Genomic DNA, 15,532 nt, shown 5'->3' with positions numbered 1-15,532 from the left:
AAGCTGACTTGTGCATGTGCTCTCTTTTAAACCCTGTAAAGAAAGGGTTTTTATAATAATAGAGGACATCTCAAATACTCCTGGTGCGTAGTACCCACCTACCACTCCTTGCTTTTTGTAGCATGAGTCCAAGGGTCATTCTGTCAATATATTGTAAGAAAAAGTTCCTCTCCTGTAGCACTGTGTCCTGATTACTGATCGGGAGCATTGCTTTTCCACTTGAACCAAAGGGAAGACTACCCCCTACTGGCCCACCAGCACCACTTCCAACATTTCCCCATGCAGGCACTGTCCAGGTCCATATCTTTTATATAGTCTGTGGTCCATACCTAATTCACTACATGACTGAAGAAGGCTACATTGTGATATGACCGTTCGCTTCACCCTCAGGTTTTGTGACATCGGTTACGAATTTGCATTTCAAGGACATTGATATAAATACAGAACCCCAGAGAACCTAACAAAAATCCAAAAAGGAACTCAGTTTCCCACAACCCCTTGCTCAGGTATTATCCCACTTGATTCTTGATTGCTGAACCTCAGAATATATTATAAACCTCATCTGATTTTGCTGAATGGTGGTCATGAGACCCATTAAACTCAGTCTCACTCTGATTGAATTTCTTTTGTACGGATTTTTTTCTCCAGAAATAATTCTAACCTGTCGCCTATAAAAGACTACACAATTTTGAGATTTCGGTTTAACTTAATGTCATAGATCAGTACAATCTTCTCCTTATATATCGGTAGTATTACACTTCTTTGTTTCCAGTCAGTTGCAATTACCATTTGGCATAAATATTTTGTTAATGGTTTATAAATAATCTCGTGGGCGATCATTTCCGGCGATCTAAGCACGCCAAAGCAGAATCGAGTTTGTGTATGAATTTATTATATACTGGAATCCTTTCACCCTCTTGCCACTGTGGTCCCTCCCCCGATCAACCCATGCGTGTTACGCAGGCGTTCGAAGTGGCGACACCGGGACGCAATAAGGGGTCGGGATTATTTCAGACATGGACACCCATAAGTGAAACGCGGTGAACAGTGCCGTCTTGCCAGCGCTAATGTTGTATGTTTTGTTTAATTTTCATAGAACATTGAATAACACCGGCGGTATATAAACTGTGCGCTCCACCACAGTAGGTGGCAGTAACGTATCTTTCATTTGAGCCAAGATTCAAATAAATAAATTTCTAGTAGAAGAAGAAAAGCGGCTGAACAGTGCAGAAGCAAACGACAACAAAAACAACGCACACTTGATTGGTGGGGACCTCCACAGAAATTATACATAGTACGTTCTTGGATGTTTCCTTGGAGTGCGCAATCGTCGGACGCGGAAAAGATGACTGTCGCTTACATAAACAGAGCCGAAGAAACTATTCCTCTGGAATTGAATGAAGAATTTTCTGCCACATTACATCTTGGTGAACACCAAGGCCACAGAAACAACTAGCTACATAGCTAGCTTGCTACTGTACACATACGATAGGCTATGTGTGTATCGTAATCGACGCGCAGGAGAATAGTTGCGCGTGAGAGTGTGCTAGCTAGCTATATAGACGGGTACCAGTTTTGACCCAAATAAAAATTTGCTTTTTTGTTTAAGAGCATGGCATGCTGTTTAAATCAAATCCATTTTTGAATTGTTATCTTGCCAGCTAGGTAACTAGCTAGTGGTCGCGAGTGAAGAAGCAAAACGAGAGCTAGCTAAGGTTAGCTCATTTCTGCTAACTGGCTAGCTGGCTGTTAACAAGTTCGGAATAGCTAGGAAACTAAACCCGAAGTTCACACAGGTCTAAGAAAGACTGTGTAATATTTGGGGGGGAAACCCGAATATCGTTGTCTTTGCCATTTTTTAAAATAGAGAAATTAGTGCTTGGATTGGACTACGACTTCATTCGCCCGGGTGTCGTATTCGTGGAGTTCCAGGTCTTTTTAGCAGAGTGCGGGGACTGATTGACCCACCCACAAGGACTATTCGGGGCCGATGCGGACAATCCAGCCCGGTTCACGGCAACGCGAGGAGCCGCCGCAGCCATGCAGCCGCAACAAATATACGACTTTTCCAGCGACGAAAACAGTCACAAATGGAGAGGCCTCTTCGTACAAGCGCTGCGAAAGGTAAAATAAAACGACATACAATGTCGTGTACAATGAGACTTCAGGGGAAAACTTAAATAACCCTCGGCTGTATTAAATTACATTATTTTTAACGTTAGCTAACAGGGTAGATTTGGATATGAAATCCAAGTCATCTTTTTGGTCGGCTAATTGGCAAATGAATCATAGGTATACATGTTACGCTGTTCAGCTTAATATTAAATTTTGAGTGAGCTACCGTCTTTATATTTCGAATGCTGAGTTTGTAGGATGACACGTTTGTGGAGTCTTCGTTCCAAACACGATCTTTTATGTGTTTTTTAATTCACACACACGACCGCCGTCCTAGATAACTTGCGCTGATATGAGGCGGACTGGGAATAGCTTTGGGAGGTCGTGTCTACTGTACAGTACACCCGCAAGCAGACACAAGTCATGTATTGTGCTGTATTCTATTTTTTATAGCGCCTTTCACGATTTTAGTTTGTTATAAATAAATTGCCACAGTCTTGTTGTTTGTCACGTTTCGTTACCTAGTTCCACTGTGTATCGAAATTGGTTGCATTGTAATCAGTAGTTAGTTGGACATGGTTTTAAGAGTAGCATGTATCCCACTGAATCACATCTATTTTTGAGGTAACGATCTTGACAAGTCAGCCTAATATCTCAGTAGTTCCCATTTTCTGGGTTTCGGTAATGTCCATTAAAACATGTATAACTCTTAACAGTTTAAAATGATTCAACTCGCATTTGATGATATTAGACCATTTTTATCAATGTAGACTGACATTCTTATCAACTAAATTAAAAGAACACGGAAATAATAAATTTGTCAAAGTGGAGGGTGGTTTTTTGATTCACCTTTAACAGCCAAAATGACGATGATACATCAACAGATACGACTGGCGTTTTTTTTTTTTTTTTACATTGCAATGTGTTTACTACGTAAATAATTGTCTGCATCAGCTACTGTGTCCTGACAGCAACGGTCTTTTCCATGTGTGCGGACCCAGTACGACTGGAGATGAGATTAGATTCGATTTTATTGTCCTCAAGTGCGTAGGTTCAATGGTGGCAGACACCACTGAAGAGTTTTAGTACAGTAAACGTTGCGTCGTTTATGGCGATGGGCATCATAAAACTGTACTGTAACTCGCTGCCTGGACGCCTTGACTAGAGATTTATTTCAAAATGACAGTCTAACGGATGTTGCAAATCGCAAACTATAATTATTGGCTTTACGGCAGATACCAATATTTAGATCGTGCATGTCTGGGGTAGGCAGTAATGTTGTCTGATGCACATTAAAAAATAAAAATAAAAAATAAAAAATTATGTCGGTCAGATGCAAACAGCGTGGTAATATGTACATGGAGACAGGAGTCACACTACGTTATTGTAGCGGGAACAGAGTTTCACTGAGAGGGGAGCTTGAATTTCAAACCAAACAAAAGGAATGGTCTTCTGAACTTGAATATTATCTTGTCACTCGTCAGTTCATCATAATTTAAAGGAAATTCGTAATTTAACAGCTTGCCTCATTGCAATTGAACCATAAAACATAGCCATGAATCTGTAAGCAGTCACCAGATGCTGGTTTTGGATAGGTTGTGTTTTCAGAAACTGTCGGATTGCACCGCATGTCAGATTGAGTGTTCAAGAACTGGAAGTGCTCTTCTTTCGAGAAGAAGAGCAAGAATACACCACGGACATCTCAAGGTTTAGGATGCGATGTTATGGGGCTGGGGCTTTGACAGGTGTACGTTTTAAGGTCTTGGGACGTACTCCTTGCACTGTGTTGGTGACGATAACGTGAGTCATTTTGCCAGACTGTGATGTTCAGTCATGAAGTCGAGGACCACGTAGATTAGGGGAGTTGTGATTTATTATTCTGTATAAATGATGCTGGAGCTTTTAAACAGCCCACAGTGTGAGAAATGGAGAAATGCTTTTTGCACAGACATCTTCTCCTGGCGTTTATTGAGGAAGTTGGAAAGAAGTTTGATTGCTATATCGTACTGTGTGCACTTACTGATGGTACAGCATACTGTATTTATGTAACCCAGAGTGGCTCAGCTACAGTTTTCCCAGGGAATAACAGGTGAGATGGGTGGGATTATGGGTTCTTAAGGTTATGATCCCTGCACTTATTAACATCCTCGGTCAGACCGTCGCAAAGAGCATTCCATTTCAACCCCTCCCCCCCCAAGTGACACACCTACTTAATTTGAGAGAGCCTTCTTTTACTGCCAAAATCTTTCAGAGGCTTTGAGCTGTCTGTCTGTCTGTCTGTCTCTCTCTCTCTCACGCTCTCTCTCTGTCTTGTTCTTTCTGTCTCTTTCTCTTTCTCTTTCTCTGCGCCTGTGGTTTTAAAATGCATGTTATTTCGCCACAGTTCCTGTTGGCAGTCTGTCTTCAAACGGTTTTTAAATCTGAGGGGATATTGCCATGACTGGAGTCAGATTAAGCAGCAGCCTTTTTGTTGTCCTTTTACGACAGCATAAAGCTCGCTGTCAAATACCTCAAACATTGCTAGACAAGTGCAGGGCTTGGAAGTTCATCGGGTTCAAGTCTCAAACTTTTTAATATTTTTATTTTTTTATTTTTTTGTATTCTCAACCAGAAGATACAGCTTTTATTTTGCCTCTCTCTCATTGCTGTTCAAGTCAGGGTCTCTTAGTGGACGATCTGATCCGGAGCGACCTAAAAAAGCAGAGAACATCAGTGCTGTTCTCAGGATTCCAAAAGTGAGATGTCTCCAAGAGGGCATAGAAAGCCCATTGATCATCGATAAGTGTAAAGTTAACCAAACAAACCAAGGGTGGCTAAAGAAGGACAGGGTTGCCCAGCAGCCCATCGGTAGCCAGTGGAGGGAGGTGAGGAGGGGACTGACATGGCTGAGCCGGGGGAGGCTGTAGATCAGAGGAGCAGCAGCGTTCCGGAGGAGCTGCAGAGGTCTATGGCAGGGGCAGGGAGACCTGCATGAAGGGAGTTACAGTAGTCCAGGTGGGAGAAGACCAGCGCCTGGCCTACGGGCTGGTTTGAATAGGTGGTGAGGAAGGGGCAGATTCTCCTAATGTTGTAAAGAGAGAATCTGCATCGCCGCGATGTTCACAGAGAGGGCGGGACGGTTTCTTATCGAGTACCGCTCTGAGATTCCTAGCAGGCGAAGAGGTCAAACATGGTGGTGTCATGACCATCCAGGGTGACAGAAAGGTCAGGGGAGGGGGAAGGGGGGACTTGGTCGGGAAACGTAGCATCTCGGTTTTAGCCGAGTTGAGCTCCAGGCCACGGTTTGGCCTCCAGCTGGGTTGCCTGCCCTCGGCCCTCCCCCTTAATTGAACAGGAAGCGGCAGCTGTCCTGACTGAGAAATTATGCCGGGTTTCCCCCTTTTTCTCAATAAAAAGAAAAGGGCAAACTTGATTTTCTCCCGGCCTAATTCAGGCCTTGTGGGTGGGCGGGCGGGAGGGAGGGAGGGAGGGAAGCTCTTGGGGGGCGTGCAGTTCAAGGCAGACGATGCGGCTTCTCTCCCGCCCGTGGAGTCGCACCCGGGTGTCAAGGTCGGGGCTGGGCCGGGCGCTTTTCACACGTGGGTAGCCGAGGGTAGCTGCACTCTCAAGATTCTTAGAAAAAAGAAAAAAAGATTATCATCAGTATTATTTAGAGATGTTTGTCAGTCGCACTGTTGGGTTGCCATGGTGTCTTGGCACAGTCGCAGTAGTGGGACAGTCGCAGGTTGGCTGTCAGCAGCGTTACAGGGCCCCCCCCCCCCTTCTCTCCCCTTGAACCTGTGACCTGCGAGAGCTCGCAGACCAGCTGAGTAAACACTGGGTCCACTGTAGTCTGTAGCCACTTTCATTTTTTATTTATTCGTCCAAGTTTATTTTTAGGAAGGCGGTAGCTCCTCTGTTACAGTGGTTTGTAGTTTTTTTTTTTTTTTTTTTTTGGATTGCTTAATAATATTATCGTAACCTGCATTTGTCTACAGTTATACAATCATAGTTTTTTTTTTTCTGGAGGAGAAAATATGCAGTCAGTAGGGTTCTAACGTACATCTAGAGTTCATCTTAAGCTATTTGCATGCTGCTTTCAATGAACTTGTCACATTCTCTTTTTAAAATGTCCTCCACACGGTATGCGGGCTAAAATGGCAATTTTGGTTACTAGCAACAAAAGGCTTCTTACGTGCGTCGAAATGGATTTAAGTGGCTCTTGGCTGCGGTCTTTGGGGGGCTGCTGTGTGTACTAAAGTGCACACCTTGCGACGTCGTCGGCTCACTTGCTTTATTCAGCGTTCTGGAGTTTTCCTCTTTGTGCAAGTCAGAATTGAACCTGGGCAAGTGGCGTGATGTCATTTTCCCTCGGCCAATGGAATTGGCCCGTGCGACCAGTTGTTGCGCTTGTTTGTGTGTTGACGAGCCGTGTTTTCTCGGCTTCAGGGCATGGTGATGCGGGCGTGTGTGTCACAACAGGGACTCACTCTCCCCCCCCCCCCCCATTCTGTCATCTTACCGCTCTGCTTCTGTCCACACGGTGTGTGTGAAACCACTACTGCATGACATCACACACAGGGCGGTGTGGCGATGTCACATCTGGACCCGTTCTGTGGCTGCAGTGTGTTAATGGATTGAATGACACAATTTTCTGTTTGATCGAAGCACAGCCTTTTGTGTCAGTGTCTGGTTACTGTTCCTTGCTTTTATGATGATACATTATCATGTTGATGTTTTGGGAATGAATGAATTGATAGTTAAGCCCTTGTCAAAATTATGCTTGTCTACTCTTCCACGTATCGCAGGTAAACGCTGCACTTCTTGGCCTAGTTTATTTTCAGTCCTCCAAGGCTGATTTTCAGTTGGGGATGGGGGGTGTGATTAGGTCATGCTGGTCTACATGTTGATTGTTTTGAAGTGAGAAATTTAAGGAGCTCCATAGCTGGTAGATGAATCACACCATCTCCAGTTTGCTGTTGGTGCCCTTTTGAGAAGTCCTGTTTTTACCGGTAGCCCCCCCACGCAGGGAACAGGACGGCGAGAGGATTGTTATCAGAGCGGGACGGGCACACCCATCCCTGATTCACTCACAGGTGGTACGCGAGGAGGATCAGTGTTTCAGGGGCGTGTCCCGCAAAACCCCCCTCAGCTGAGAGTCTCCTGTGCTCTGGTCTCTTGTGCTGTTCTGAGGCATGGGTACGGCATCCCGGGCCATGTGCCCAAGCGCATCATTCATCACCTGCCCGTGCGCTCACAGTCACACCTCGGGATATGGGTATCGCTTAGGTTCCGCTGATACCCAAGCAAAAACGATACCGCACCGGTGCCTGAACCGATACCTTCTTTGAAACAGAGCAGCCGACATCATTAAAGAATGTATTTTTTTCATTGCAATGGCAATAAAACGTTATTTGTTTAATTTATATGTATTTGTTTCTTTATTCTTTATGCTTATAATTTATACCCCATTTTGCTTTTTAACGTTAGCTAGCTTGCTAATGGTGTCCCTGACTGAGTGGGCAGAGCGACTGTAACGTTAGCTAGCGAAGGCGTGTGGAACTGAATCGAGGCACCGAAACCTGCGATTGGGTCCTGTAGGTACCGGTCGCATGGGAACTGGTTCCGCAGCGGTACCCACGATCGGTACCCATCCGTTTCGCCACCCAGCATTACCAGGGGTGTTCCTGTCTGGGTACTGAGCTAACTGGAGCATCCTTGCATGCAGATGGTATTAGATTGTTTTGTTTTTCAGGAATGTGTTCTTATATCATTGGCAGCTCTGTTCCACACAATTACACGATATTAATTTACATACAGGCATCGCGTTACACACGAGAGACAACCATCGCCTTACAAACTTAACTGAAGTAGATGACTCAAATTCCTCACTAGACCAAAGCTCGTCGTTGCCCTTTGCCTACTTAACAGCACAGTTTGTCTTATCCAGTGGAAATGCGTCTGATTTCACATCAGGTTAAATGGGGTCGTGTGGTCCCAACTGCCCCAACGAAGCCCACACCTTTTCTCTGCCTGGGTTTGTGGGTGTTCCGCACGTTTGCTGTTATTTGTGGCCCTGCACACTGTCCTGGTGTGACCTTCCCCAGTTTTATCCTCTCCGCCGACGGACAGAACGTGTGAACGGCTATGGTGGACGGAGGAGCCCTGGCGCTAGGCTTCACGTAGCTAGCGCATTCTGGAAGCCTCGTAAAAACCCAGTCCGTCAAATTCCTTTTTTTTTTTTTTTTTTTAAATAAATAAACACGCTTAATGGCGGCCACCTTAAAGTAAATTAACAAAAAAGCTAGTGATCTTTTTTTAGAAACAGGGAGAGGCGAAGCGGGGGAAGACTTAGGCACGGGTCTCTAGTTTCTGTGGGGTCAGTATGTTGGGTATTGAGGTTTTTGGGGAAGGCCACGTCGGTCGCTTGCATGATGCGGTTGCCACGGCTCCCTCACTGTCATGCCTTATTTAGGAGTAAATGTGTCGCATGTCACATGGTCTGTATGAAGTCAGACAAGGCAGCCTCTGGCATGGGCTAAGATCAGGCACAACCCCCCCATAAATCTCCATTCTTACCTATTGGCTTTCTCTATGATCATCTTATCTATACTGTTTATGGTAATCGATCTTTTTTTATTGAAACATCAATGTCCCTCTTTAAAAGAAAGACTTTCTGCCAAGGTACAAACTGAATTTAAAAGAAGCTAATTATTCAAATCATTAAATCTTTCAGGACAAGAAACAAAGCTTTATTTTCGAAGTGAATTACCCTACAGGTCATGGGAGTATAGGTGATTTTTCACAGCTATTTAAAAAATATATAAAAATGTAAAAAAAACAGGTGAGAGGACGAGTGCGATGATTTTTGTTTTTGTGTGTTACTCGGTAACACTGGGAAAGACGTACATTGTGTTGTCAGATGGGGCTGTTTTCCTGACTAAGTGTGAATCACGGCTTTTACTGCTGTCTGGAGGGGGTTTCCTGTTGGACCAGCGCTGGCACGAGTCCCTCTGTCGTTCACCTGCGCTGCTGCGCACCTCGCTCACTAGAGAGACAGAGAGAGTGAGACCCCCCCTCTCTAACTCCCTCCCCATCGCCACATCACACTTCCCTCTCCCTGTTTATTTATGTCCTGAGCCATGTAACAACCTGTCCGCAAGAGGGACGCCAACCGCCCAACGAAACCGCGCACTGATTAGATAATATTTGGCACATGCCGAAATGCTCGACCTTAAAAGGCATGTTGTAAAAAAATTTTAAGAGTTAATAAAATTAATAAAACCCTTTGGCTAAGGAAACGGGAGACCTGAGTCACTGAGCGCGAGCAGACCCGTTCAGCGAAACTGGAGAGCACCTGTGGAGTTTCCCCTGACCGAGCTGCGTAGCGCGAGCAGGTATTCCAGATCGCCCCCGTCTACGCGGCAGAGGGATATTCGCGCGCTCTCTGACATTCTACGTGTCGGAGGAGGCGGGAATGCGTCTCCCGTCTATTTCTGACTCGCCGGCTCGTGGACGGCGGCTTTGAACCGCGGCGGGAGACACCGATGCGCTGCCGTTAATAATAACTGAGCATTCCTCCGCGCTGCTGTTTCACGGTGGAAACCGTTAATGGGTTTTAATTTCATCCCCTGGAAGCCGGCGAGCTTACTGGGTCACAGTCGCTTCTCCCATTTGTTGGACACGCGTCAGATCGGCGAGCCAAAAAAAAAGCGGACGACGTTCTGTCGGCAACGGAATTGGCAGCAGTCAGCTTAGCTGCATATTTTTAGGCCACATGTCCAGCTCACTAATGCGGAACCTTTTCCACTGGAGTTCTTGGTTAATTTGCTTGTAAACACACTATTCACATGTTAATTGTATCATATTTGATAAATCTTATTTGATAGTGGGCTATTTTATATGACTGTAATAGTATTCCGTAGTATTTAATTTTGTGATTTTTTGCGTCTCAGGTCCGCGTGTGGGCTGTGATTGTGTCTCAGGTCTGTGTGTGTGTTCTGATTGGGTCTCAGGTCCGCGTGTGAGCTGTGATTGGGTCTCAGGTCCGTGTCTGCGCTGTGATTGTATCTCAGGTCCGTGTGTGGGCTGTGATTGGGTCTCAGGTTCGTGTGTGTGATGTGATTGGGTCTCAGATCTCAGGTCTTGGAATCTGTCAGGTGCCTCTGCTTGCGCTCATGTAATGGGCAGTGTTTACAGAAACCACCCATACGGCGGCTTGTGTGAGCTGACTTTATTCCATAGCAGCTCCCTGTGGGATGAAACACACACAAACTCATGCGCACACACACACGCGCAGACAGACACACACGCGCGCACAGACACACACACACACACAGACGCACACGCGCACACACAGACACGCACACACACACACACACACACAGGTTCAGTGGCCATATTTATCTCTTTTTTATGCCTTCTCTGCGGTGGATGACTCAGGATGTCCTCAGTAGTCATGCACTTCCCCGTCCCTCCTTCCTGTGCACCTGCCAGAGATCGTCCTCCGAGGGCTGCACTCGCCCCACCGGCCTCCGCGAAACCCAGGGTGACCCTTTCCTCCTCCAAATAGAACGCCACTGCTGGGGTCGGCGGGTCAGATCAGGGCCAGGGGTCAGGGGTCAGGACCATCAGGCCAGTCGTTTTCAGTAACGGCCTAGCTGCATGTGAACTTGTCACTGTCGCTGTGAAGTCATATTTCATACAATTGGTGTGTGTGGGTGTCTTTGTGTGTGTGTGTGTGTGTGTGTGTGTTTTTCCCTGTATACTCTCCCCTGTGATTGTCCTGGCCCTAATGGCTCGGTGATGTAATCCTCTGAAACACAGCGAGTGACACATCCTAGAGGCTGCCCCCTCCCATCCCCTCCCACCCTCATGCAGCCACATATTACCTGTAACCAGAGCCTTTGTGCCCCCCCCCCACCCCTCCGTCCTGGGAACATGATCAGCTGTATTGAGATACATGATCTAATGCTCCTCTCCAGTCCTGACCCCCAAATTTTATACCAGAGCCGCTGCAGCCAGCTCTAGGTGACCAGACAGTAGGTCAGCTGGGAAAATCCTACCCAGTCTGCTGTACACTTTGGCTGGGGGAGGAGATGTAGCCTGGGACTGTTCCCCCCCTCCTACACACATCCCCCCCCCCCCCATACTTCCCCCCTCTCAGTACTACATGTAGAATGTTGCTCAGCAGTCAGCAAACGGCCGTTAATGGCAGAGCCAATCAGAAGGCCGGTGGCGGCTGCTGGACCGTTTTGAGCTCCAGCGCGAGGTAAACATCGTAGCAGCGACTGCACTGGAACGAGTTTTGGCGTTCACTCTCAACATGTCGTGGGAAGAAGCGGTCCGCTGTTTCAGAAGAAATAATAAAATAAAAAATGCGCCGAGCCAGCCCCTTCTCTCGGGACAGATAGAGACATGTTCTAATCTGAACACAAGCACGCGGCCGGGGCAGCGCTCATAAATCACATGGTTACTGCCATCTCCAGTGGATGTTGACTGGGTAGGTAAAACTGCACACGCTCGCCCCATGTGCAGTCAGTGGCAGCGTGTGATGGGGGGTGGGAGGGGGTGGCGGGGCTGTTCTGATCTGGTGGTTCGGAGTTCTGACTGATCCAGATCGGGGCCCGTTTGACTGGACCCGACGGCACCGGTTACTGCCCGGTGCGGGTGTTCCACAGAGCCCTGCCCTGCTGTGGACCTCCAGCAGCAGCTGGTCTGACTGTAGGAAGTGAGAGGATGAAGTCAGGGAGCGTTCGTTCTGTCACTGCGGCAGGTGATCTGTGTGTGCTCTCAGTTTCTAGCAAACAGGAGGTTTATTTGTTAGTAACAGTAATGCTTTCGTATCGCACCGTGTGCCAAGCTAATAAATCTCAAATGTCAAACATTCTCTTCAAACCAAAAAGCACCTAGAACTACTCGCACAAGTGAACTGTGGGAGAGAGGGGTGAAAGGTTGAGTGTTGGGTTGGGAGTGTTGAGTAGCTGTTCCAGTCGGAAACCCTGGGTCTTAGACAGGTGACTCGCACAGCGTACCCCGCACCGCGTAGCCTGTACCCCCTGCCTTGCATACCCTGCATCGCACAGGTACCCAGCACAGCGTACCCCGTGCCACCTGTGCCAGCTGGCTGATGGAGCAGAGCAGCTCTGGCTGAGGTCTGCCAGTCGATCCCAGGGTCCTCTGCAGCCCGGCCGGCCCAGCGCTGGGACTCGGGCTAGAGTTCCACATCAATACCGCTCAGCTTCTACAGCCTGCCCTCTCAGGGGACGGAGCTACGCTGAGAGGGGGGGGGGGAGATAGAGGGAGGAGGAAGAAGAGAGAGCATGCACTGGAAATCCCTCTGTGCCTGATCTTGTTCCTTAATGGAGGGAAACTCTACACCCAGAGGGGTAGGAGGGTAACATGCCAGCAGGGTCTGCAGCTCCTCTCTCTCTCTCTCTCTCTCTCTGTCTCTCTCACTCTCTCCCTCTCCTCCTATCTATATTTATATAGAGCACTGTCCCTCATTCCTTCTCTCACTCTCTCTCTCCCTCTCCCCCCAGGCATACTCTACCATATTTATGCCTGCTTCTATTTACTCTTCTGCCATCTTCATCCCTCTCTCTTTTCCCCTCCTTATGTGCCTCCTCTTCACTATCTGTCTTTCATCTGACTCTGTACATCCTCCCTCCCGCTCTCCTCGCTCTCTCCATTTGTAGCTGTTGTGGCGCCAGACATCCTTGTCCTGCCTGCTACCTCCAGCCAAACCCCCCCCCCCCATCCTCCACCAACCCCCCCACCCCTCTGCTCTGCTGTTTTCTGTCTGGCAGAAAGCTAATAGCGTTTCAGCAGTAGATCACCACCTCTGTCTAATCCAGCCCCCCCCCCAGCAGGGAGAAGTCACACCCTGGTGTGTGCTGGAGTTCCCCAAGCCCAATAGGACAGAGTACAGAGCACGGAAAATGATGGAGGGTCTGATTTCCTCTGCTTGCTTCCAGTAGAAAATCTGCTGTCGATGCTTATCTGATATCTCCAGAATTTCTTAGGAATATTAGAATTTATTTAAAGACCACTTCAAAGGCAGAACTGAAAAATGCTGGGAAGTAGTCTTTTGTGCATGCTTTTTTGTGTGTGCATGTTTTAGTTGCCACAGTGACTCAGTTGGGTGGATTTAAAAGTGCAAGTTGTTTTTTTTTTTTGTTTTTTTTTTTTCCATTGTAACGAATAGGTTTGGCTTTGTCAGTGACCTGCATAAAGTACCGGTCCTCACTGCAGATGTCAGATCTTCACCGAATCCATCGGATGCAGGCCATTCCCTTGTGGCTGGGTGCATGCGTGTCTCAGCAGATGCATGTGACCTGGTGGAGGGGTCAGAGACCGCCAGCCCCATATCACTTCAGGTGTCAGATTTATACTGTACTGTATGTGTCCGGTCACTGTGCTTAACATCTGTAGCACAGATATGGCTTCAGTATCCCCAAGAGTTCTGCTCTGCCTCAAACCAATGTCATGGGATTGGTGGACAGAGACCCAATCAGCTGCAGAATTTTACTCGGAGAGAGAGAGAAAGGGGAAGTAATTGGCTGTTTAATAGCTGACCTAGATTCAGAAAGCCACATTTGTGTGCGGTGGTGGAGCACGTGCAGCCCAGGTTATTTCTGCAAATGTTGTATTTTTTTATTTAAAATTTTTTTTTTTTTTTTAACCCTTGTGCTCAGCTGAGCTGACCGTGTACAGCAGCCTCACACGTGCCTTTGAAACTGCTGACCTCTCATTGGCTGCGTGAGAAGGGTCACTGTTTTGGCCCCGCCCCTATGGTCAGAGTGTTCAGCGCTGGTTTAAATAAAGACTAAAACCAACAGTCATGTCATAGACATCATCAATAGCCCCCTTTTTGACTTCATAATCTTGAGATTTTAAAAGGCTGGTTTGAGGTTGTGGTCGCACTGTGATGATGTCATTCGGATCAGCGCCCATCATTGGTGATTCGGCTCTCACTCAGTCACATAGTGGTAACAAAATGCAGTTAAATTGGTTGTCATATTTATACAATATGTACAATATGTCATTGGTTTTTAAAATGAGCAATATGTGAATGTCAGTCCCCGTTTTCATGTTATCTTGATAGAATTGCGGTCCAGTAGTGATGCCTCTTTCTCTGCTCCTGCTACCGAAGTAGCATCCGCCATGCCGGCAGCAGCGTTTTAGTGTGAATAAACACCACGTTTTTCTGTGTCCTTCTGGTAAAACAGCTGCTCTCTCCTGAAGGAAATCATTTTAAATCTTGCCAGGAAACCTCAAGTAAAAAAAAAAGTAAAAAAAGAACCGGAAAAATGTGAATTGCTGCAAAAACAAACAGAGTTATTTGCGGGAGAAGTTGAAAACTTTTGATGGTGTCTGACCAGTCGTTTGAGGAGAGTTAACGCGGCCCGCTTATTTCCGTGCCCGGACCGCCGGAATGCCAACGAGCGGGTCAGCCGACCTCTGACCTTTGGTCGGGCATTCCGCCGGCGGGGGGCGATGTATTGTCCTGGGGGGGGGGAGCGAGCGTTGGCATGGCGCAGGGGTAATTCCAGTGCAGCCGTGCGAACAGCCCGGCTTTGTGTGACACGCGGTCTCTCCCGGCGTCGCTGCCTGTTGCTCCAGCGTGGCCAGCCTCACAATAGCATCTCAACGGACCGCATTCCAGCCCCGCAGAGCACCAGACCTGGGAGCGCCAACCCCTTTCACTTTCCCCCGAAAATCACACCCCCCCTCCTCCACCCCCCCACCTCTCTGCTCCTCTCGCAGTAACCCTCCCTGTGCCCTCACTGTGTGGGGCAGACAGGGGCTGTTCAAAATAGCCTCTGGAAATGCAATATTAAGTGTTATCCTTGGAATAGTTTGTGTTATATTTTTAAACAACGGCACTAAGCTCTGGGGGGTGGGGGGGTGGTGCTGTTTGTGTGTCTGTCGTTAGGCTATGATGTCATGTCTGTGTTTTTTTTTTTTTTCCCTCAATGCAGTTGGTGTTTCACAGAGACACCCATCACCTCAGTTCATTTGGAATGTGTTGAATTGGCTTTGTTCGCTGTCAGGCTGTACTGAGCCTCTCCAGCTACAGGAGACGGTCCATTAGTCTGAGGAAGACTGTGTCTATTAGTCTTGGGAAGACTGTCTCTCTGAGTCTGGGACAGACTGTCTCTCTAAGTCTGGGGGAGACTGTCTCTTTAATTCTGGGGCTGACTGTCTCTCCCTGAGTCTGGGGTGGACTGTTTCTCTCTAAATCTGGGAGACTGTCTTACTCTCGATGTCTGGGAGACTCTCTGAGTCAGGGGCTGTCTGTGTTTCTAAGTCAGGGGCAGACTGTCTTCACATGCTGGGGTAAACTGTCTCTTTACTGTCTCTGGCCTCTGTGATAATATCATGCATGTACTGTATGTAGGGGTAGGCTATTATGAATATAGGGAGGACTGTGTGT

The 15,532-nt window shown here is 47.4% G+C and overlaps 1 protein-coding gene across 1 annotated transcript in view; it reads left to right on the top strand.

The window, feature by feature from the left end:
- The first annotated feature begins 1,003 nt into the window (after positions 1-1,003).
- The window catches only part of sos2 (son of sevenless homolog 2 (Drosophila)), a 42,077-nt gene continuing 27,548 nt past the window's right edge, over positions 1,004-15,532 (top strand). Inside the window, 1 exon segment of the mRNA XM_064320872.1 lies at positions 1,004-2,124. Within this exon segment, the coding sequence (XP_064176942.1) occupies positions 2,041-2,124 (84 nt within the window). The 5' untranslated portion in view covers positions 1,004-2,040.

This window comes from Anguilla rostrata, chromosome 1, assembly GCF_018555375.3.
Source record: "Anguilla rostrata isolate EN2019 chromosome 1, ASM1855537v3, whole genome shotgun sequence".
Taxonomy (NCBI): Eukaryota; Metazoa; Chordata; class Actinopteri; order Anguilliformes; family Anguillidae; genus Anguilla; species Anguilla rostrata.
Note: the sequence above shows the minus strand (reverse complement) of the source record. Positions and strands in the feature narration are given on the sequence as shown.